Here is a 24,042-nt window from a genome sequence, read left to right as displayed (position 1 = left end):
ATTTCAAAACCTTCATTTGCTACCGTATTTACTATTTACTACCGTTTTTACTATTTTATATTCATCATTTTTTATTTACTATTTTATTTTCAAACTAAAATGGTTAATCTCAAACATATACTATAATAACCCAAACTAAAATAATCTATACCCAAACACAAACTTTTATAACCCAACTATAATAACTTAGGATTATAATAACCAACTTCTTGCCCTAAACGCCAGACATTTAAAACATTAAGTTCACACAATATAATTAAACTCTCCCCGGTGAGTTCTTTCCATGGTGGTCGGCGGGGGAGAAGCATAAGGCTGCTCCTCTTTGTGTTTCCCTCCTCTCAGTTTCTCTTTTATTTTCTGAGTCAGTCCTTTCTTCTTCTTCTTCTCCCCCTTCCTCTCATTTTGTTCTTCCTCAGACTGAAAATGATGCAAGATGGAGAAAAATTCATAGTTCACAAAATTCTTCCTATAAATGAAATCAAATTACCTTTTTCTTTTTCTTTTTCTTTTTCTTTTTCTTTTTTTATATTTCACTTGCATCATCCTAAAAATTACCCACAAGAATAAGAGAGCAAAATAAGCTAGAGCGAGAAAATAGAGAGGTATGAGCCAGAAATCAAACCCTAAAAAAATGAAAAAGTGAGATCTTAATCCGCATGCTAAAAAAATATTTCATTTTGGACCAAAATTTTAAGCCATCCTTGCAACTCTCTAGGAAAATAATGGACAATCCTAATATTAATTGCATAAATTTGCATCATAATCTCAAATAATTTGATAGATTGACCTAAAAAAATTAGGCCAAAATGCTATTTAACCTAATTTTTCAAAACAAAATGTTGCAATATCAATTATTTTTTTAATCTTTTATTTTCTTCCTCTCTCTCCCAACTCTCATTCTATTTTGCTCTATAAACCTCGCATCTGTAGATCCATTCTCCATATTTCGCTCGCAACGCTCCATTCCCTATATTTGCCTCCTAACGATAGTAGCGACAACGATGACATAGCCTTCTTTTAGGAACAAGTAATAACAAATGACAACTAGCATAGTTTTTCTAAATGCCAAACAAAAAAAAATGAAAAAATGAACTAGAACCTGAGACTAAAAGATATTTAAGTAGTTTTTAATGGTCGAATTTTATTTTTAAAAAAAATGTTAAGTCATCCACACAAAAATTTCCTTAACCCCCCTTCATGAAGTTTGTCATTTTTGCTTCTGGTTCTGGGCAACAAATCCTCACCCGAAATGTTATGTTCAACAAAAAGAACATCTTTATGAATTCACTAATTTCAAAAATCAAGCTTTGCATTTTAAAAAAGCTGGATGAATATATACAATCAATTGTGGTATTAAATCTTCTAACATTTAAAATTTCACAACTAAGGCACGAACCCTTGAGGAGTTAAACCCCGCCCAAGAATTTTAAAAAAGCTAACATATTCATGTTTATTATTTACATGATATTTGTATTAGTGACATTTTATACTTCACACTTAGTCCTATTTCATGAATTTTTCTACGATATAATAGAAATGTGATTCACCTCCCATTTCAATGTCGATACAAAAAGGTGAAAATATTGATCAAAATATTGCAATGTCTGACTGAAATTTAATACGAATCTACAATGGCAACACGATCACAAGTTTAGTGTAAACTTTGCAACATTTTAATCAAAACCTGAGAACAAAATCGGAAGTTTTACGTTAAAATTGATAAGCCTCGCTAACTTCAAGGGTAAGAATGGATTCTTTCCCCTTAATTCTTTAATCTGAAAAATGATTGAGCAAACACCAGAATAAAAAGAAAATAGAAAGAATCAAGGAGACCAAGAGAGAATATTACGTCAAACGACAAATCTTAATTATAAAAGTTGGAACTCACCAAACTAGAGCCTGAACTGGTAGAGCGAACATGAACAGTAGAGCCACCATCTTCATCCTCTTCATGCGGCTGCAGCACCTGCTCGACATCGCCATAGCCACCTCCTGAACTAGCTTGAGCATCAGAAGCACAACCATGGCCACCATCCCGGCTGCCACCACCACCAAACATCAGTGACCCGAGCGTCGTGCCAACCTTGGTTGCGACGCCAGTGAGCCACATGGGGTTGCCATGTTCATCAGTCAGCAGAACCGGGTTGCCCTGCTCGTCGGTGAGTCGGATGGGGTTGCCATGCTCGTCGCGTATATCAGCCATTTTCGCCATTTTCATCTCCCATTCCACACTCGGACATAAAAAAAACAACCATAAAAGCAGAAGCTAGGTACCTGTCTAAGCCTAACACGTAATCTTTTTTGGGGTTGCCACGTAAGAGGTTTATGGGATAGGTGTCAACTTCTGAAATGAAACCAATCCAAATCCAAAATATTTAAGAACCATATCTATCTTGTTCTTACGTGAGGTCACTTCTTGCCAAATCGTAGGAGTGTCCGCACAGCCAAAAACAAACTGGAGAAAGAAGCTATATTCTAAAACTTAATACAAGTTTTTACCATACATGCCAACAACAAGGGGTTTCTAGAGACAGGACTAATCAAAATGGAGTACCCACATGTGGGTTACTCATAAAAGTACAAGAAAATTTTGACTTGGAACATAGATTGAACTAAACTCTCGGTCAGTGAATATTGTATATGCTAATTTTTACAGTCCAATTAGAATCAAGAAAAGAGTGTAATTGAGGAAAGATTGGGGTCCACTGATCGTACCTGATGTCTCCTTGTTGGTTGCAGCGGCAAAACGATAGCCACCCATGATCAGAGAAGCTTGTGTAAAAAAATCAGAGGCAGTCTATCAGAATTCATAACACATGCATACAATTGTCCACGTGAAAACATATTGATTTGTACAAGATAAGAATGAGAATCGCCAATCTAATTCGTCATGATGCAATTCAATCTTTCAATCTTGTTATCTGAACTGTTACTTCTTTTTTACCCTACGTTCCTATATACAGTGTTGACGCCACAAACTAAGCCTGTATAAATTTCATAAAGAATTATCCAACTATCCAAACCCAGGGATGTTGTAGTATCCCCTTGGTCAATTCTATCTTGCATTCTCCACTTTGTGTACCAGCTACCTAACAGGGGTTAACTGCGGAACCTGCGTTCATGAACAATTGTAAGTCAAACAAGAATCCAACAGTGTTTCACTTTTAATATATATATATATAACTTTTGTTTTCTAAAAATAATGAAGCTATAAGAAAATGAGCGGCCAATGGTTTCCATGGGATGTATGTGGAAACAAGATGAACTACCAAATGAGACGGGAACACGCACATGGATAGGGAAGCTCACCTCCCATAAGAAATTATAGAAAATGTCACATCTTAGTAGATCTTGACCATAACAATCCCTTTCTCTTTGCTGTGTTGTTACTTTCTGGCAGGGCTTTAGTCCCCCCCTTTGAGCCAAAGGAGAAGTGACGCCTCAAGAAACCCTTCCCTGAGGAACCTCTCAAACTGGAGCTAGAGGACAACTTAGGGCACTTCCCTTGTTGTCCAGTATTTATAAAATGATCAAACATGGTAGCTTCGACATCAAGACCACTATCAGCAATGCGATTCCTTAACCTCTTATTTCTAATTTTCAACTCTAATTCACCTCTAAGTGCCTTTTCAGACATCCTTAGTGTCTGCTTCTCACCAAATGAACATAGTGGGCAGGCTGGATCATACTTGCTAATTTCAGGTGTCATATTCTCCAAACACTCAGCATGATAAACATGTCCACAAGTTAGTACCGCAACGACAGACAGCTCATTGTTAGCAATTATCTTTTGGCTGGTCCATAAAGATCTCTCAACCAACAACATGGAGCAAATTCCGCATGTTTGTGTATCAGCAGAAGGTGAAGTCGAGAATAGGCTGCAGGATCTAACCATCTTCTCACGAGCAAAGTCAAAGGATTCACTACCAAAGGACCATCTTCCCCTATGTGAAGTTGTCATGAGCTCAGAGAAAGCATTCACAGACCAACCATCAGAAGACCCACCATGTGAGCCCCGTAATGAATCATTGCTCCCAGGGATTGCACGCCTGTCCTCTGAAACTGTGTAGCTACTTGGTGATCTGTATGCTGGGATGCGGTTGCCAGATACTTGACGCAATAATCGATGTCCGGGAGAACGGTGAGACAATCTCGACGAGGTCAAACCGGTGGAAGGCAGATGGCCGTGGATTGACAGAGGGGATGTTGACAAAGATGAAGTAGAAGGTATTGAAAGGGATACTTTTGCAGGAGACATAGAAGTTGTCGCATATTCAGTGGCTTTCTTCACCTGATTCAGTATAGAAACAACTTCATACTTTAGATACGATATTTAACAAGGGAAATAAAACAATACATGCAAACAGGGAAAGCTCTACCTGTTCGAAACTAACATCTGTGGAAACATTTCTTGAAATAGAACAACCTATCACAATAACAGGGAAAATATGTGAGATGGGATGTAGAAGAAATAAAGTCAGACCACCCAAACACCATGGCAGATCCGATATTTAGCTGTGCCTGGTCCCCTTTTTCACTGCCTTCAGGTTGAGCTAGTATCGTTGCAATGAAAAATATTATGCATGATTGACATGCTTGACAATAACAAGAAATTTGTAAATCTGCCGGGCAGCAGCCAACTATATCAAACCCGCACGCCAAGAAGATTGAATTGAAGGTAGCATAAAAGCTTTAAACTCTGTATTGCTATAATTGCTATTATTTCTTATCAGCAGTCATTTAAGTCTTTCTTCAGTATTGCATTACAAATCAATTCCTCCCACCCCCACGAAACAGAAGAATCCCCCACCAATGTGTATGTTCTTATCAAAACTAATATAACATCGAGTGAAAGAAAAATGAGAGACATAAACATTTGATAAATGTGTATGTCTGGAAGATACCTGATGTAGGTGTCCTCACATTCCCCGTACTTCCTTCAGAAACTGAGGAGTTTTTCCATGTCTGTCTACGAAAATGTTCCAATGGACTACCCTCTTCTGATGCATATGAGGATTCATATTTGAACTCTGGCCTATCATTTCTGCTTACTCCATCTGAAATCAAGTTCACAGAAACTTCCTCACCAACCACACGACCTGGATGATCCCATCGAAAGCTCCAACTCGGCGAGTGACGAATATTCCTATGCTGCGTGTCACTACCAGATCCAACACCAACAGTCTTGTCTCTAGCCGCAACACAACAGACAGATCCCATATTTCAAAACCCTGAAATGAGATTTCGTATTGTTTGCTGCATATCACTTGCACTATCCAGTCTGTAACCTGTGAAGACCCCAAACACAACACTCTTCCAAATAAAGCCCCCTCTTGTCTAAAACCAAACACAACAAACCATCTCATCACATAACCCCCAAAACATACAAACACCTAGAAAGTTAACACTGCAATTTCTCCTCCATACCCATATTCTTCAACCATCAAATTAGATAAGGTAAACACGAAAGATCAATATATTCCAAGAAAATAAAAACCCCTAAATGCATAGCACGTAACACTGCCAAGTACCAAACCCTTTTCAGAAATTAAACACAAAAACACAATCACACAACACAGAAAAAACCCATCAATTCAAATGATTCAGATTATAGAGCAGGTAAAGCAGTAAAACACCAAAAACAACCGACAACAACAGAGAGGAACTCAAGTTAACACACCTATAAACAACAAAAGAATAAATCAGATTTCCAAAACGGTGAAACCAATTACCAACACGCTTTCCAAATCAAAAAAATCGACCATCAAACCCCAACAGGATAAGAAGGAAAGTTGAAGATGAAGTGATAGATGGAATACCTTAAACGGACCGAATCCTGAAAGAGAAAACGAATCGGAGGAAAGTTGGTGATGATTAAGAGAAAGTGAGATGAGAGTGGGCTTGTGTAGAGGTTGAAGATAGTGTTGAGAAGGTTAGGGCTAAGAAGGAAGCTGATGCAGAGGTCAGAGCTTGGGGAATTTCAATGGCGGATGAATAATAAGAAAGAATACGACGAGATGCGTAAAATGATGAAGATGAATAAAATGCGTTTATTTCAACTTTCAACTTTTTGTATTCTCATGATGGTGACAATTATTATTTGGATGTAAATATAATTTATTTTAGGGATTTTTCAAAATAAATAAATATATATATATATATATATATATATTACTGTTTTGATAAATGGTTTGACATTTTTCAAATTCTTGAATATTTTTCTTTATTTTTAGATTTAAATCATTTTCGTCTTAAGTTTTAATTTTATATAGTTGGATTTCTTGAATAAAATAAATAAATATATCAAATACGTGTTTTTATTTTTCCTTCTAAAAAACGATTTGTTTTCTTAAATTCAACGATCTTAGAGTCAAATATTTGAACTTCTAAATTTTTGTCGAAATCTATATCTTAATTAATTGACTGAAGTTGACAAGTGAAACCGTAAAAAGAAAAGGGAAAAAAGAAAAGAAAGTTGACAAGTGTTTTTAATGGTGGAATTTTGATTAAAGAGATTTGACTTTTGTATTTATGTTTTAATATTATAAAAAATAAAAATATTTTGGTTTTTGAACTATTTAAAAAAAAAACTATATTTATGGTTTACATTTAAATTTAATTTGGTTTATATTTTTAAATGTTTGAATTTATTTGGTTTTTTTTAAAAAAAGTTTGAATTTAATTTGTGGGTTAAAGTATAATTTTAGTAAGTTTTTATGTTGTATCATCAATGTCAACAACTTTAAAAGGAATAGGCCATCGAATTTTGAAATTGTATCTCAACAAAAAAATGTAAATAATGAGTTATTGTCATATAAATATTAAAAAAATGATTGATGTATTAGATCTAAAATTGAATTTGATCGTACAGTTAGTTTGATCTTAGTTTCAATTTAGTTTATATAATTAGATAAAACTTCACTAGTTTTCTCTATATCGTGTTAATACTTAATATAGTTGTTAAATAAAAAGTACTAATACATTATCTTGTAAAAATATGTCAACGTGGTGGTGATAGGAATGATTTATAAAATTTGACTAAATCACATGGACTAAATCGAAATTTTAAGAATCACAACTCTAAAAAAAACTAAGCCTAAATTAAACTATAGGTGTTAAATTAAAAGTTTTAAAATTATGAAATCAAACTTATAATTTAATGAGCTAAAAAAAATCTTAACCAATATTTTATCTAATTTTTAGAAAGTTGATATTTTAGTATTTATAATTGTTATAATTTTATCAATAAGTTATCTTTTGAAAATTACGTTTGTTTCCTCCCAATTTTATTGGTAAATTTTTTTATATTTCATTTAAACATATTTGATTTTTAGCTAAATATTCTATTATTAAAAAATCTAACTTTTTTTAAATTTTCAAAATTTTGATTTGTTTTTTTAGAACATTTGTAAAAGATAAACAATATTTATTGGAAATAAATTTCCCATTTGATTTTTTAAAATTATGTTTTTTTCTTTCAACTTATTTATCATACAGTTTTCATTTTAACTAAAGACTTGAAATCTTAACCAAATTCTAAAACCACAAAAATAAATTTTAAAACTATTTTTTTAAAGTCAAATTTTGGTTTAATTTTTTAAAAATTCCTCACACATAAATTACGCGCAGATACAAACGGATCAATATATGATCATAGTATATAAACTTAATTTATAAAAAAATCAAAAGATTATCAAACAAAGTTTAAATTTTCAAAAATAGAATATCAAAAGTAATATGATGACGTGCTACCTGTATCTTAACAAATAAATATTACGATTTTGAATGTATAAATTAAGTTGATACGTGCTAATTGTATCTTAACAAATAAATATTACGATTTTGAATGTATAAATTAAGTTGATAATATTAGAATGTGTAGTAAAACCAGAGTAAAAGTAGGTATTAAATAGGATGTTTTTTTTTTTGGTAGGTCGAAAAACTCAAACCAACCATTTCTTGGTCGTTAGCACATACTTATATATATCAGTACCATATAAAATGAAGATATCATAATTAATAAAAGTACATGAGCTAAATAAATTAAGGGATACAATAAGATCGAAATAGCTTATACTAGTGCAACAAGTTAGCTCATTCGAGTGGCTAATTGTATTTTTTATCTAAATTTTAGGCTCAAAATGGAATGTCTCACTTTTAAAAACATAAGTTTTTTGACATTTTGTTTGTGTCATCATCAACGAAGATTGCAAAAATAACTTTTTTGTGCATTCGAGTTGGGCTCTTGACTCTCGCTCCTCGCTCTTGCAATTCTCGTCTATTTCTCTAGCTATTATATATCCTTACTTTTGATCCTTATTATTGACTTTCAGGAACAAAGAGCAAAGAGTGAGAATGGGAGTAAAGAGTGCTGACATTTAATCATTGTGAAAGAAGAATAAGAAAAAAATGAGCGAGAGAAATAAGAAACGAGAGCGAAAATGAATAGTAAAAGAAGAATAAGAAAAAAAGGAGCGAGAGAAATAAGAAACAAGAGCGAAAATGAATAGTGAAAGCAAGATCCTAATCCACATGGATAATGTTCTATTTTGGTGGATGTCATGCTGATATAATATGATATAATAAATAAAAAATAAAATTAAAAAAAAAAAAAAAAGAAGAAGAAGAAGAAGAAGTGGCAAAAACACTTTTTCTTTTTCTTGGAGAAATAACATTCAAGATGCCTAAAACTAAAAGTCGTGTGTGAAGTACCAATTATGCATGTTTAGACACTTCCTATTCAATAAGTACACGAAAGTTTTTTTTTTTTTTTTTTAAATTAAAAAAAAAAAAAAAAAAAAAAAAAAAAAAAAACTCATCATAAATTCAAATCTGAATGAGTTTTAACTTTTAAACTTGAGTTAAATTACAGGTTTAGTTCCTAAATTTTTAAATTTTATATCAAGTAGACCTCTAAATTTTACAAAATTTCTAATAGATCATTAAACCTTCATTTTTGTATCTAATAGGTACTCGAACCTTAAAAAGTATTTAATTAAGTTTCTAAACTTTAAATTTTATATCAAACGAGTCGTTGAACTTTTAATTTTGTGTGTAATAATAGATCCATGACCTATTTTATATTTTTAAAATTTACGAACCTAGTGAAGAAATATCTTATTAGGATTTAATTTTATGTTTAATAGATTCATTAACCTTAAAAATGTTAATATACTAAAATTTATTAGACACGTAGGAGAGTTTATATGAACATGTTTAACACCTTATAGCTCGATCACTTATTTGATACAATTTAAAGGTCTTTGATCTATTAAATAATTTTAAATTTCAAAAACTTATTTGACATTTTTTTAGAACACCAGAACAAATCAAGACCTAACAACCCCAACATGAAAGTTGATGAGCTAAATATAATAATAATAGTTAATTAAATAGCAATACTTTGGTGCATCCTAGATCGTCTCTATCTTTTTGCATCTCATTCACATTATAACTAAATAAACTAATAAAAAACATTAAAAAAGAAAAAAGAAAAAAAACAACAAAAAAGAAGAGCTTGCCACATGATAATTTGTGGTCAAAGAATTAGGTAGGTTACAAAAAGATGGATGTACGTAGTCCATGCACCCAAATATTTTTCTCAATTAAATAGTCAACCTAAACATAAATCAACTGGTGTATGCATATATGATCATATACTCTGTCACGCCCCCTCCCGAGCCATGTTACCCTTACTTGGAAGGAGATGTGACGACGGTAGATACCATCCTTATGTGATACTTACTGCCCATCTGAACTTGATTTGCTCAATAAAATTAAAGCCAAGTATAAATAACAGTTGTTGACTTAACTTATTTTATTACAAATAGTATAACGTTTATACAATCTCCAGACTTAATTCAGCAATTCCAGACTCTTAGCTATAACTGTTTACAGCAACAACTTAAATCTGGAAGTGTGGTTGTGGCATGGCAGATTTTGACCTTAGCAGCACCCTGGAACTCCTCTCTTTCGCTACCTGGGAAGAAAAACAGAAAAGAATGAGCTTCAAGAAGCCTAGTGAGTGACTTTACTTAAAACATAACTTTCATACTTGAACTGGAAACTGGTAGTTGAAAACTGAACTAAAAACTAGCCAAGCAAACATTCATGTACAATATTTTTGAAACATAGTTGGTCTGATCTTTAGTTGAGAAAGAACCCTTTTGTCAAATTTTCATTATAACCTAGGCTACGGTGTGGACCCTTTTGCCATCACTTTATCACTGATCTTCATGTGATGGAGAGACCCTTAACCCTCTAACCTAAACCTTTAAACTTGACATACGTGCATGTATAGCTAACTTGGATCCTGACAACAAGGATCTTAACTAAAACTAAGCTCAGATGCCTTCTCTCAATACTTTAGTATTGAGCTGCTCATACATTTATGAGAAAATACTTTCATTAACAAGCTTACTGAAGTTATGTATCATAACACATAACAACTAACACATGCCTCATAACGCTTAGTACGTCTTTACTTTAAACATATGTTAGAAATTATCCAAGAAAAACTAGCATACGTTAGCATCTTTTCTAGACTTGGTTTACTTAGAAAACTTGCTTAGAATAAGCTAGCTTAGGTGGAACCATACTCACACCTTCATTTACTGAGGTGGAACCAGCTTAAACAATCAGTCTTTGTGCTAATGTGAAACTAACTCAACGTATAACACTCATCACACGTGCACACAGAGCTCTCAACTTGGTATTAGATCTAACGGTTTTTGAAACTTACTTTCAAAAACCATAACTTAAACATTCAAACAAGAGTTTCAAATAACTAAAAGCATAAAAACATAATTTATAAAGCTTTGTTAAAACATTCACTCACAACCTTTGGTCAATCCTCCTAGGGTTGATAACTTCTCCTATTGATGTCAGCTCTTCCAACGCTAACCCTCCTAGCGTTGAACACTTAGAATAACTTTAGAAGTCAGGCTTAGCTAGGCAGCAACACATCTCACTATCAAGTGTCCATCGCAAGTCCTAGGTGTTCCACAAGCTGCCCCAATGCCCAAACTTGCCCTTAACCGTCCAAGCCTCTTATGATTACCTACTTAGCCCCATGCTCAACCTCACATAGGCTTATGTTCATCTCAGCTTGTGCAGACATACTGACCATCGAGCTACCTGCTTATTCATCCCAAGCAACTGCTTGCTTGTTCAAGATTTCCTGACTCAACTTACTCGTTTAATAACTTAATTTCTAGACCTTTTCTCTTTCCATCTACAAACCTGTTCAAAATTATCTTAATAGGCTTACCTTAAAATTTAGGCTTCAAATTCTAACACAAGAGCTCAAAATCTCAAGATTCCTTCACCTTGCCTGACTGTCCCCGATTCTGTGAACACCTCTCGGTTTCCTTCAATTTTGACAGCCCTTAACTTAGAATTTTCCTATAGCAGCCCTCATATATAACTAGAATCAATTTTTGAGATTTTGACTCAAGAATCACCTGATTTGCACAGGTAGTTTGGGAGAACTCCTCGTTTGAACTTAATGTTACAGTATGTCTTCAATGCCTGGACAACACCTGCATCTTTTATCTTTTTTATCAACGCATGTTCTTACTATCAATGCATACTCTTCATGATCAACGCAAGGCCTTCCTCCAAACTTGCCCTCAATCACTCTTTCTAACTTTCTTTGAGGGAAATTTGTGTTATGAACTGAAGTGAAACTTTGTTTAGGTATTTATAGGTCTTTAGGATGCTCCAACACACTGCACCTTCTTCTTGTGAACTTTTGGAGTGTCTTCACCTCTTTGTGCCACCATATACTTCCATACCATCTCCTACTTGCATGTAATTTGAGTTGTCTTTCTCATGCATTGTCCAACGCATAAATCCTCTTTGCATGTCCTAATATATTACCATCTCCTCCTAGGTTTAGCTTAACTTCACTTGGTTTAACCACTTGTCCCGATGCTAGCCTTAATCTCCAAGTTTCCTTAATTCATCTCATACTCTTCTTCTTGGTCGCATAGCATCTCTTGAATGCATCCCCCTTGTCAACACATAGCTTCCTTGAACTCCTAACCTCACTTGGCCTCACTTGGAATTATAGTCTTTGCCATGACCCACCTTGCATCCAACTAGCCTCTCATCCATAGTCCAATGGCCGCACTCTCCTCCTAACGCTTAGCCTCATGGTTGGTGCATACTTCTTCAATCAATGCATACCAATGCTCACTTTAGACAGCTCTTGTGTCAACGCTTGCACAAGCCTCTTACCTAAGGCCTCTTGTCATGCGCATCAACCTAGTCTCATCGCACAGCTCCCAGGCTCATCGCATAGCTTCCAGCTTTATTGCATAGCTTCCAGCCTCATTGCATGGTCTTTGGCATTGCATAGCCCACCAGTCACATGCACAACACCCCTGCGTTTAGTGCCTTGTGCCCATTCTTGCGTGCAACCGAGTGCTTCCTCGCTCATGTCTGGCCCTTACTAACTGCACGATTGCCTTTACTCGATACACGATGGCCTTTTACTCGATGCACGATGGTCTTTACTCAATGAAATTTTGCTAATTACTCGATGATACTCGATGGCAAACTCGATGCATGATCCCTTCCTCGCTCGTGCATGGCTTTTACTCGATGCTCACCTAGTGTTTACTCAATGCTTGCCTAGTGCTTACTCGATGTTTTCCTAGTGTTTACTTGATGCTTGACCACCATTTTTACGGCCAATACTTAGCCAAAATTTCTTCTTGCTAGGCTAACTTATAAACACTCGTGAGCCAAGTCTCCAACACTTTAGCATTTTCCCTTCTTCATTTCCTTATCCTTTACCTATTTCCCTACAATTCCACATTAACTTAAATATTAAACCCCTCATTTCACTAATCTCAACCAATAACATATTTAAGTAGAAAAAGTAGGGTTCGGGTTTCACAAACTCTCTGTTACGAAGTTCGATCTTCGCGTCTCTCCAACTTCAAATGTTGTTAAACTTTAATTTAATAACATAAAGTTAATATGGAAGGATCACGCAAACGAAATTTGTCTCAAATATTATTAGTTAACAATCTCTCATTTTCAACCAATTAAATAATTGACCTAATTGGAAAAAAAAAAAAAAAAAAACCAATAAGCTTCATAGTTCATACAAATTAATAATAACATAACATAACATAATTAAATTATATTTTCGGACTACATATTTTAGTACTTGAGTGCCAACTATGTTATATCTTTGAGTATTTAAAAGTTTTATTTTAATCTATGTGTTTCTTTAATTAAAATTTCACTTTCAATCTTTAGTGTTTATTAATGTATATTGAGTCAATGTACACTTGGTCTATGTTGTTAGAGAACTTTTAGGATTGTTGAGTTTTCTAGGGCCTATTTTTAGTCCTTACTACTGTATGTATACCCCATACATTCTCTGTAAAATATATTTGGTTGAAATACGTTCTTGACATAGTATAGAGCCCAACTAGGGAAATACATTTGCGTTCAGTTTCTGTGGATACTGTATTCGGGTTTAGTTTTCTGTGGATAAGGGTTCAATTTTTCTGTGGATACTAAAATCGTCCAGCCAACCGAGTCCAGCTCCGATTTTGTGGATACTCCACCGCTCGCCCAATCAAACTTGCCAAAGGTCTGTTTCTGTGGATACTCCACCGCTCGTCCAGCTCAGTTTTTTGTGTAAAGGGTTCCGCGCAATCTTACTTCATTGTTGGATTCAGCTCCGTTTCTATGCTGTTGTCGTGACTTTGTCAATACTCCACCACTCCATTTCTTCGTACTCCGAGTCCAGCTTTGCCCTTGTCATGACTCCATCGAAGATCCCCACCGCACGAGTGCCAAGCTTGCTGACGGTCGTCCGTGTTCACTGACGTCGGATCCAACCCCCAATATGATCCAAGTGCTCGTGCTCGCTCTCCACCGCTCGATTGAGCCAGATCCAGATCCAGCCGACTAATACCGTCGAGCCAAGCCACTTCTCTAAGTGGCTGAACCGAGCCTCCAAGTCGAGTCGTTGAGCCAAGCCTCCAAGCCGCCAAGCTGGGCCATTGAGTCGAGCTACCAAGGCATTTTTTTCTCTACTTCCAACTGAGCCGAGCCGCCAAGCTTCTTTTCTCAATTGAGCTAAGCCAAGTCACATGGAGAAAGATCATGTGTTTCATCCTATTAGTACTATTCTTGATGGGTCAAATTATTTTACTTGGGCCCATCAAGTGAAGAATTTTCTAATAGGGCGTAAATACCCGTTAAGGATGATAATAAATTTATTGAACCATTAGAAGATTGGGATAGTAAAAATCATTAGATCATCACTTGGCTGGTACTATTCCTGCCATCCATATTCAGTTTGATGCGTACGATGACGTCAAGAGTTTATGGAATTTCTTGTCTACGCGTTTTTAGTCTGTTGGATTAGCTCATTATTATCAACAACACAACATCCTTGTTAGTCTTAATAAGGAGTCTGGCCAATTCGTTAACAAATATTTGGCCACGCTTCAGCCAATTTGGACACAGTTGGATAAACCAGTGTTGATTATCTCCAATTCTCCATCTTATTAATATTTTTATGGGGCTTCGTCCAGAATATGAATCTACTCGTGCTGCTTTGCTACATAGCAGTCCTCTTCCGTCACTAGACACAATAATTCAGGAAATCCTATTTGAGGAAAAGCGTCTTGATATCGTTTCTTCCAGGCAATCTGAGATTTTCTCAAAAGTAGTCATATGCTCGGTACTTCTGGAGCTCTCTTCTGTAAAAACTGTAAGCTCACTGGGCACAAATTTGCTGATTGTCCAAAAGTCGAATGTAGATATTGTCATAAATGTGGGCATATTTTGGACAATTGTCCCATATGACCACCTCGACCTTTGGGTCATTCTTTTAAGACAAGAAATTTTAGTAAACCTAGTTTTGCCTCTACTGTTGCTACCTCCCCCTCTACTGATTTCGGACTTTCCCCGTCTACTTTTTAGATGAGTAATTTACAAGACTTGCTTAAACAGGTGATTTCATCTAATTCCTCCGCTCTTTCAGTTTTTCCTAGGTAATCAATGGCTTCTTGATTCCACTTGCTGTAATCATATGACTTCTGATTTTTTTTTTCTTCTGACTACACCTACTCTTGCAAATCCCTTCCTCCCATCTATGCTACTGACGATAATTGTATGACCATATCCCATGTTGGATCCATTGACACTCCCACGCTACAACTTTCCAATATTTATTATGTTCCAAACCTGACATTTAATCTTGCCTCAGTTAGATAGTTGTGTGATCTTGGCTTAATTATTTCTTTTTTCTTTATTGGGTATCAGATTCAGGATTCATAGATGGGACAAACAGTTGGTATGGGTCGCATAGTGGAAAGATTGTTTGAGCTTACATCACTTCAACTGCCCGTTTGTTCTTGTTCTGCTCCTATCATTAACTCTGCTATATATCAGTGGCATCTTCGTCTTGGTCATGCTTTTTTTGATAAACTCCGTCATTTGATTTCTATTAAAAATTTAAATAATGTTTCCAAATTTATTCCTTTTGATTATGTGAATTGCAAACTTGCTAAACAACTTGCATTGTCATTTCCCCAATCCAGTTCTATATGTGATCAACCTTTTGACTTAATTCACTCTAACATTTGGGGTCCTGCTCCTACTTCTACTGTCACTGGATATCGCTATTTTGTTATGTTTATTGATGATTACTCTTGATTTACTTGGATATATTTTCTTAAACATCATTCTACCTTGTCTCAAATATATATTGGTTTTGCTAATATGATTCATACCCAATTCTCTTGCACAATAAAAAAATCTTTGTATAGATAACACCTTAGAGTATAAGGACTCAAATCTTCTTTCTTTTCTCACCCAGCAAGGTACTCTTGTTCAACGCTCTTGTCCCCATACCTCTCAACAGAATGGGCGAGTGGAACGTAAACATCACCCCATTCCGAACTAGCTTATCTCCCGTCTGCCTCCTGTCCTATGAAATTTTGGGGAGAGGCTACCCTTACTTCTGTCTACACAATTAATCGTTTTCCTTCATCGGTCATTCACAATTTTTCTCTGTTTGAACGATTATACAATACTCTTCCTAATTACTCTAACCTCAAAGTCTTTGGTTGTGCATGTTTTGTTCTTCTCCATCCCCATGAACATATCAAATTAGAACCACGTGCACATATTTGTTGCTTTCTTGTCTACGAAATTGAGCACAAAGGTTTATGTTGTTAGGATCCTCTTTCGAATAGATTGTGCATCTTTCGCCATGTCACTTTCTAGCAGCATACAATGTTCTCTAGTCTCTTGACCTTTCATGCTTCTCTTTCAGGTCCTCATCCCTTCCTTCCTGAAGGTTCCACTGATATTTTTCCTTCATCTACATCTTCTCGTGATACTGAGCTTGAGCAATCTGTGCCTGTCTCTGTTGATCCTGATCCATCATCTATCTCACCTGTGAAGTTTGACCATACTTCTTCTATTCGACGCTCCACTCGAGTAAGGGCATCTCTCAGTCATCTTCGAGAATTTCATTGTTTTTCCACTATCAGTTCCTTGGTTGAACCTACCTCTTTCCATGAGGCATATACTAACCCTCAGCAAGCTATGAGTGACGAACTTCAGGTCTTAGACAAGATGCACACATGGGACTATGTTGACTTGCCTCCTAGTAAGAAACCCATTGGTTGCAAGTGGGTCTACAAGATCAAGACTCGCTCTAATGGTTCTATTGAACGATATAAAGCTCAACTGGTGGCAAAAGGATACTCTCAGGAATATGGGATTGATAATAAAGAGACTTTTGTACCTGTGGCCCAAATGACATTCGTTCGGAGTTTCTTAGTCGTTGCTGCAACCAAACAACGACCTTTTTTTCATATGGATGTTAAGAATGTGTTCCTTAATAGGGCATTATCTAAGGAAGTCTATATGCAACCACCCCCAGGTATCTCTCCTCTATCTCAGAATGCGTGTCTCCTTTGTCGAGCGATGTATGGGTTGAAGCAACCCCCCGAACCTGGTTTGCAACTTTTAGTTCCACCATTATTCAACTTGAATTTACGTCTAATTCTTATGACAACTCTTTTTATGCATCTAGTATTGTTCTTTTTCTTCTGTATGTTGATGATATGATTATTATTGGGGGTGATCCTCAGGCTATTTCTGATCTACAACACTACTTTGGCGAACATTTTGAGATGAAATATTTAGGGTCACTTAGTTACTTTCTCGGTCTTGAAGTATCAATGAGCTCTACTAGTTACTCTTTGTCTCAAGCGAAATATGCTTCAGACTTATTGTGCGCTCCGGAATCACTGAATCTACTATAGCTCCAACACCACTCGACCCTAATGTTCGCTTGACTCCGTTTGATGGCGTTCCCTCGAAGATGCCAGTCTCTATCGTTAGCTTGTTGGCAGTATTATTTATCTAACAATAACTCGTCCCGACATTGCATATGTTGTTCACATTGTAAGTCGGTTCATGGCTACCCCTTGAACCATTCATTTTACTATTATTCTTCATATTCTTTGCTATGTCAAGTGGACTCTATGACATGGCCTTCAGTTCTCATCTCAATCATCCCTGGTCTTATCCGATTACTTTGATGCTAATTAGGCTGGTGATCCTATTAACCGACATTATACCATAGGTTACTGTTTCTATCTCGGAGACTCTCTTATTTCTTGGTAGAGTAAGAAATAGAGTGTTGTCTCTTGCTCTAGTACAGAGTCTGAATATCGTGCCTTGACTGATGCTACGTTAGAGTTATCGTGGCTCTGCTGGCTTCTTGCTGATATGGGAGTTCCTCAACCGTCTACCACTATTCTTTACTGTGACAGTTGTAGTGTCATTCAGATTGCTCACAATGATATTTTTCATGAGTGTACCAAGTATATTGAGAATGACTGTCATTTTGTTCGACATCATCTTCAGAGTAAAACTCTTCTTTTACGAGTTGTTTCTACCACTGAACAACCTGTCGATATTTTCATCAAAGCTTTATCCCCAAACACTTCCTCCAGTTGCTTAACAAACTTAAGTTGGTTCCTACTTTACCACCTTGAGTTTGAGGGAGGGTATTAATGTATATTGAGTCAATGTACACTTAGTCTATGTTGTTAGAGAACTTTTGGGATGATTGAGTTTTTAGGGACGATTTCTAATCCCTTACTACTGTATTTATACCCCATGCATTCTCTGTAAAATATATCTAGCTGAAATACGTTCTTGACAGTGTAAAAAAAAAATAATAAAGATGAAAGAAATTGACAAATCTGGGTAATTTTTTGTCAAAAGTAAATTGTTCACTAACTACATAAGTTATTATTATGTTTTAAACAACATGAAGAACTCTACTAAATTGAGTTCAGTTCAGCGATCATTGACATGCACTATTCCCCTAAGGTTGGAGGTTCAATCCTCTATCGTTGCAATTCTTTTTTAAAAAAAAAAAAAAAAAAAAAAAAAAAACACACAATATCAATTTATACCTCTAAACTTTGGGGTTTTATCAATTAAAATCGAGAACTGTTATAAGTGTATTAATTTACACTTACAAACGTTCAGAATTTAAGTTAATATAATTATTAGTTTGAGTTTTAAATTAATATAACCCATAAAATTTACCCGTGTAGATTGATATTTTTCCCAAAAAATTATTAAAAATATAGGAATCAGACCAACATGTGTTGACTTGAGGATAACTCAACAATCTAAGCAACACATATATGTTATAATTAAAAACAATGCACACACATGAGGATCAAGGCGAAGATGGAAAAAAAATGAAAATGGAATATCGAAGATGTTCAATCCTACGTCGATCCATCTTGAACAAGGTGAGAATCTTCGTTCACTATCCCTATTCCCGCCTCCATTTCTTGTTTCTTTTTAATTATTGCATTTGGTTGAAAATATTATTTTTTAATTAAAAAACAAAGAAAAATAATTCTCTGTGAAGAACATGATCCTCTAAATTTCTCGCAAAAAATTCTCGCTTCAATTTTCGTAAAATTAAATGGAGAATTTCACATTTTAAACGGAGAATAGGGATGAGTGTACTATAAATTGATGATCCAACTTTATTTGTTAGACCTAAAAAAATGGAAAAAGATGAAATAAATCATTTAAGGAAATAAAAACAAAATAGAGTAAATAAAAATTGGAAAAGGAGCGTTGATTGATAATATTGGTTGAAACATATACATAACAAAGTTTGCTAAGATAAAAATTTAGGTGGGATGATGGGTGGAGTTGATGAGAAAAGAGAGCAAAAACGACAAGTTTGGTGGTCGTTTTGAGTTTTAGTAAACAACACGCAATTGTCTTTGCTTAAAGTTATAATGAATAAACTCTCTTTGAGATAGAGAGTGAAGTCAAAAAGTTGAAGACATAAAGTTGGTTGGTTTTCTTTTAACTTGTCACATCTAAACCCTTTGAATTATCCTTCATAGATTTTCTTTTCTTTTCTTTATTGTTTGAAAAAAAGTAGTGTAATTTAGGAATGAATGGAGTTGAAGATAGAATTTTGCTAAAATGAGCACAGTTCAATTGATATAATACTTGTATTATCAATCTCGAGATTAGATGTTCGATTTTCTCACCTTACGTACGTATTTAATTATTCAATACTTTTGCAAAAAAGAAGAAGAAGAATATAGATTTTGCTTCATTTGCATATACTTCAACAAATAAGTTTTAAATTTGAAATGAAGTGACCCGTAAAATAGAAAATATTGTACATTGGTGTGTGGTGCTTTGCCACACAAACTTTGATGCCTAAATTATAAATAGTAATAATAAAAAAATATAACAAACTTTAAGGTTTCAAATGAGAACTTAATAGCGGCCTTACTTTCATTTGAATTCAAGTCATGATTTTCATGGAAAATCTCAAAATTTCGAGATTTTGATGACCTTGAAATTTTTTTTAGGAGGAAATCTCGTCTTCCCATCATTTCTAGTAAATTTTGAAAAAAGATTATTTTGTTTCCCATTTTGACGAAATTTCAAGAAATTTTTTAAATTCTTTTAAGAACTAGTTTTTTACACGTGTTGCACATAATCTTTGTTGTACTTGCCTCCTTTGCTCATCTTTTTTTCCTTAAAAAAAAAAAACATCAATTATAAAATAAAAGTAATAATAGCAATGAGGAGCACCTTAAAATCATAGAAAATTAAACCTATGCATTTGCGATTGAATATATTAAAAAAATTAATAGTAGTAAGAAATTAAGGGTTACAAAACTTTTATTTCAAATTTTTCTAAATTTAATGATGTACCATTAATTTCTTTAAAATAAATAGAATGAAAATTTATTTTATTTTCCATTTCATCAATGATTATAAAGTATTTAAGAACTTTTATTTTCCATTTGTTTTAATTGAACATGGGTGTGTAAAGAACTTTTTCTTTTTAATTGGTATGTTTTTAGTAAAAAAAAAATTAGGATATTTAATTTTGTAACTTCTTTAAAAAGTATAGATTATTATCTAATGAATGCAAGAAGAAATGGTTCATATTCTACCATTTTATTTTTTCTTCCTTTATCCATGATCTTCATTATATTTAAGAATACAAAAAGTACTCAGTTTTTAATTAATAAATATGAGAAGAGTTTTTAAAAAATTTAATTAATATTCTTTTAATAAAAAATAAAAAATATTATCTTTATTGTTATGTAAATAAAGATGTTTTAATGCTTTTTTAATAGTTTAAAGATGTAATTATGACTTAAAAATACTATCCATGTTTATTTATTTAAAAAATTAAAAAATAAAAAGATGGACGGTATCAAGTTTTTCTCCTATTTATTTATTTAATTAGTATTTGTTTAAAAAATTAAGCATAATTTAAGTTCTAGTTAGAAGATGAAAGTTAATATCTTATCGAAAAAATTTCTGAATTTATAATTTACGTTTTTTTTCTATGTTTTTTTTTGTTATTAGAATTAAACGTTATAATATATTTTTAAAATTATGTATGATTAAAAATAATTATTATTACAGAACTTTAACTTAACAAAAAAAGTAAATTTATTTTTATATGTAATAATTATACATTTTAAAATAAATGGATATTAAATGAGTTTGATGGTGAAGAATTAAGAAATGTTTTAGTAGTTAATTTAATTATTAAATTAAATTAACAGAAATTATTTCAAATGGTAAAATTGTTAAAAATATTTACGATATATGACAAAATTTTAGAACTATCAATGATAGACACTGAGACACTGATAGCAGTGTTTATTAACGTCTATCATTTATAGTTCTAAAATTTTACTATATTTTGTAAATATTTCAGTTTATTTTTCTATATTTAAAAATAACCCTTAAATTAAATTATTGGTAAAATGGAATAAGATTTTTTTGTGTGAGATTTGGAATGAGGGATATTTAAGGATGATTTTTTTTGTTTAATTTTTTTAAAATATATATTTTATATTAAAACAAAATTATGAAACATTTTTTAAAAAATAGATTAGATTACTAAACAACCATGCTTTAAAAATTAAAAATTAGTGATCTACTGCACTAATTGAGAAGTTAAACTCAACAAATAAAATAAAAATATAAACACCGTGAGGAAGATCAATAAGAATAAGAAGAAAAAAATCTGAATTTAATTGTATTTTTATATATATATTTTTTATAATAAGTATTTTAGTATTAAACCTCTTTTTTCTTTTAAAAAAGTGAGAGGTAGTATTTGAAGATAGAGAAAGGTAAAATTTTGAAGGTAGTATAAGAGAGAGAGATATATGCAAAGAAAATTAAAAAAAAAAAAAACAATATAATAAATGATAATAATAAAACAAATTTCCTACAAAAATAAACAATTATATTTTTAATTTCTCACTAATTAAATACAAAAAGAAAGTTTCATTCTATTTTTTCAAAATAAAACATCTCTAAGTCATTTTAGATACTTTTTATTGATCAAGATAACATAAACTTCAAATTTGCAAGAAGAAAGGAAATCTTCAACTTGAAGAGATTTTTTTTGCGTTTTATTTGTCTTCTACCACCATTCCTTTTGATCAATGATGGTGAATGTTTCAATATTTTTGAAAATTGACGATTTTCAAAATTTACTTTGCTAGAGCTATGTTTCTTTGTCGCTTCTTAGCTTGTTGTCATGACTTGTAAATAAACACATAAAGAGCAAAGGAGGAGAGATATAAATTTGAGATAGGAATGTGAATGGGTGGAAGAATGTGGCTAAGAGATATAATTACTGAAAAAATAATTAGGTTATAGAGTTTTTTTTTCCTTTTTTTTAATCCATGTTTGTAGAAAAAAAAGTGAATTTTGGAGGGGTGGAGTAAGATTGGCAACAACAGGGGCAGGGTGGGGGAGACCCTCCATCCCTGTTCCTGCCAATTAAAAAATAAAAAAGTTAATTGGGGACGAGCTCGTAGACCCACTTATAATCCCCAGTTTGACCCCACCGGGGATTCCCCGCTTTGGTAGGAATGAGGACCCATAAGGATCCAATCACGTAGGGATTTTTGCCAATCCTAGAATGGCGAGAGAGGAGATGGTTAATGAGATAAGTATTTATAAGGGTAAAATCGTCCAAAAACAAGTTTCTTCATCATTTATACTTTAGATATATACTAGATTTTCTAAACGTGCGTGCATGTGGTTTTTCTTTTAAAATTTTATTTTAATAGTAGCAATATATATATTTTTTCAAAATTAGTATAGCTCTTAAAATATTATATTAAAGACAGATTATTAATTAAAAAATAAAGTTAAAATGAAAGAATACATAAAATTACCAATTAGATTTAATTTTTGTCCCCTATCAAATAATTCCCCCCCAATAATATGTAAGATAAATTTAGAATATATTATCAAAATAAAATGTTATATAATTCCTAGGCACCATTACTTTGTAATTAAAACAAAAGAAAAAGAAACTTTAAGGTAAATTACCCCACTATAATCTATCAACTTTGAGGTTAATGGAGTTGAAAAAGAGAAAGAAATACAAATTATTTTATCATCGTAATAAATAAAATATCGAGCTTTTTATATTTTAAAAAGTGTAAAAATGTTACAAAACTATCATTATTCTAGAACTTTTGGCATTCCATATTTTTAGTTTTAATTTAAGATAAATTTATAAATTTTAGAATTAGTTTCTAGCTCCTTTTATATTCAATTCAACAATATGTATTAATGGTAAGGTTCCTTGGGAGAACTATTTTATAATAGTTGCTCAACCAATTTAATACTTGTAACTTAAAAGGAAATATAATATAAAAGTGGAGGTGATCATAATAATATGATAATTAATTTTAAAATAAATTAATTGATAAAAATAATCCATTAAAAGTTAGTGTGAGAGGTAAAAATTTAGATGAAAAAGAGAAAAAACTATTGAATTGAGAGAGAACCAAATGTAAAATTGGAGAGAGGTATAGAGATAAGAGAAAAGTAAAGTTAAAGAGATAATGTTCATTAATTATATTAAAAAACAATTATTTATATTTCATTTTTTATTAATTAATATACTTTTTAATTTAATCCTTCTTACTTTTTTTTTTGTTTTGAGTTTCTCTTTAAATTTATGATATTTAGCAACAATTTAGGATATGAAATGTGAATGTCTAATTAAATGAAAGTAATTTCTTAGAACATGTCTGAATCTTTATATTTAATTAGTTTATTTGTATCAAAAAAATATTAAGCATTTTATTTAACTTTCTTGAACTTATTTTAGTTCTTTTATTAATATTTCAAATTCTAAATGGATATCTTAGTTCTTTAAATTTAGTATATAAAAAGTATTTGTCAACATTATTATTTTTATCTCGTTCCAAATTTAGTATTAATTTAAAAATGACTTCCAACATTTTTCTAAACTGCACATGAACTCATTATATAAATGAACAAAAAACTTACCTACGACGAATTTCTTCATATATTTTTTTATAAAATAAATAAAATGACACAATATAATTTTAAAATAGATTATATGAAGAAGTAAACAAAAAAAAAAAAAAAAATCAGTAATGTAGTGATAATTGCTGTAATTAACAATAT

General features: G+C 32.7%; 2 protein-coding genes across 7 annotated transcripts; both read right to left on the bottom strand.

The window, feature by feature from the left end:
• Window positions 1-215: 215 nt before the first annotated feature.
• LOC120077760 (uncharacterized) lies at window positions 216-2,355 on the bottom strand. 2 transcript variants are annotated; one of them, XM_039031766.2, is made up of 2 exons: window positions 1,889-2,355; window positions 216-417 (listed from the first exon to the last, which is right to left on the bottom strand). In XM_039031766.2, exons 1-2 carry the CDS (start codon window positions 2,216-2,218, stop codon window positions 244-246), a joined length of 504 nt encoding a protein of 167 aa, XP_038887694.2. In that variant the 5' UTR covers window positions 2,219-2,355; the 3' UTR covers window positions 216-243. The 2 variants fall into 2 exon arrangements, with proteins under 2 accessions (XP_038887694.2, XP_090170159.1); XM_090314033.1 differs by lacking the exon at window positions 216-417 and adding an exon at window positions 1,516-1,684 and having other exon boundaries at window positions 1,889-2,314.
• Window positions 2,356-2,456: 101 nt separating this feature from the next.
• Window positions 2,457-6,052, bottom strand: LOC120077759 (uncharacterized). Of its 5 annotated transcripts, none has more exons than XM_090314032.1 (5): window positions 5,820-6,041; window positions 4,905-5,337; window positions 4,380-4,426; window positions 3,292-4,291; window positions 2,457-3,112 (listed from the first exon to the last, which is right to left on the bottom strand). In XM_090314032.1, the coding sequence occupies exons 2-4, from the start codon at window positions 5,218-5,220 to the stop codon at window positions 3,335-3,337; spliced, it is 1,320 nt and encodes a 439-aa protein (XP_090170158.1). In that variant the 5' UTR covers window positions 5,221-5,337; window positions 5,820-6,041; the 3' UTR covers window positions 2,457-3,112; window positions 3,292-3,334. The 5 variants fall into 5 exon arrangements, with proteins under 5 accessions (XP_090170158.1, XP_038887692.1, XP_038887690.1 ...); XM_039031764.2 differs by having other exon boundaries at window positions 4,905-5,288; window positions 5,820-6,037; XM_039031762.2 differs by having other exon boundaries at window positions 2,779-3,112; window positions 3,310-4,291; window positions 4,905-5,288; window positions 5,820-6,052.
• Between the last annotated feature and the right edge of the window lie 17,990 nt (window positions 6,053-24,042).

Source organism: Benincasa hispida, chromosome 5, assembly GCF_027475165.1.
Source record: "Benincasa hispida cultivar pf3 chromosome 5, pf3_genome.v1.1, whole genome shotgun sequence".
In the NCBI taxonomy this organism is placed as follows: domain Eukaryota; kingdom Viridiplantae; phylum Streptophyta; class Magnoliopsida; order Cucurbitales; family Cucurbitaceae; genus Benincasa; species Benincasa hispida.
Note: the sequence above shows the minus strand (reverse complement) of the source record. Positions and strands in the feature narration are given on the sequence as shown.

Excerpts from the sequence above, each read along its gene's own strand:
- LOC120077760 (XM_039031766.2), bottom strand. The coding sequence starts at position 2,218 with ATGAAAATGGCGAAAATGGCTGATATACGCGACGAGCATGGCAACCCC. Across the intron at positions 418-1,888 it reads CCAGTTCAGGCTCTAGTTTG|TCTGAGGAAGAACAAAATGA; the intron begins GTGAGTTCCAAC and ends CATCATTTTCAG.
- LOC120077759 (XM_039031762.2), bottom strand. The coding sequence starts at position 5,220 with ATGGGATCTGTCTGTTGTGTTGCGGCTAGAGACAAGACTGTTGGTGTT. Across the intron at positions 4,427-4,904 it reads TGTGAGGACACCTACATCAG|GTTGTTCTATTTCAAGAAAT; the intron begins GTATCTTCCAGA and ends TTATTGTGATAG. Across the intron at positions 4,292-4,379 it reads CAGATGTTAGTTTCGAACAG|GTGAAGAAAGCCACTGAATA; the intron begins GTAGAGCTTTCC and ends ATACTGAATCAG.